General features: G+C 67.7%; 1 protein-coding gene across 1 annotated transcript in view; it reads left to right on the top strand.

The window, feature by feature from the left end:
- Window positions 1-251, top strand: part of CELF6 (CUGBP, Elav-like family member 6) — a 31,398-nt gene that overhangs the window by 25,807 nt on the left and 5,340 nt on the right. Inside the window, exon 8 of the mRNA XM_014530398.1 lies at window positions 28-174. Within this exon, the coding sequence (XP_014385884.1) occupies window positions 28-174 (147 nt within the window). The remainder of the gene's footprint in view (window positions 1-27; window positions 175-251) is intronic.

Raw genomic sequence — 251 nt, forward strand, 5'->3', positions numbered from 1 at the left:
CTCTGCCACCTCCTCCGCCACCTGCAGCCAACTCCCCTCCTGGCGGTGGCCCAGGCACGCTTCCGGGGCTCCCGGCACCTTTCGGAGTCAATGGATTCAGCTCCCTGACCCCTCAGACCAACGGGCAGCCGGGCCCTGACACCCTCTACAATAACGGGCTCTCCCCTTACCCAGGTGGGCCCCCTCCCGCCCCCGCTCCGCCAAAATCTCCCCGAAATGGAGTGAGGAGCGGGGGCGAGGGTGAGGGGATA

Source organism: Myotis brandtii, unplaced genomic scaffold (genome assembly GCF_000412655.1).
Source record: "Myotis brandtii unplaced genomic scaffold, ASM41265v1 scaffold74, whole genome shotgun sequence".
In the NCBI taxonomy this organism is placed as follows: domain Eukaryota; kingdom Metazoa; phylum Chordata; class Mammalia; order Chiroptera; family Vespertilionidae; genus Myotis; species Myotis brandtii.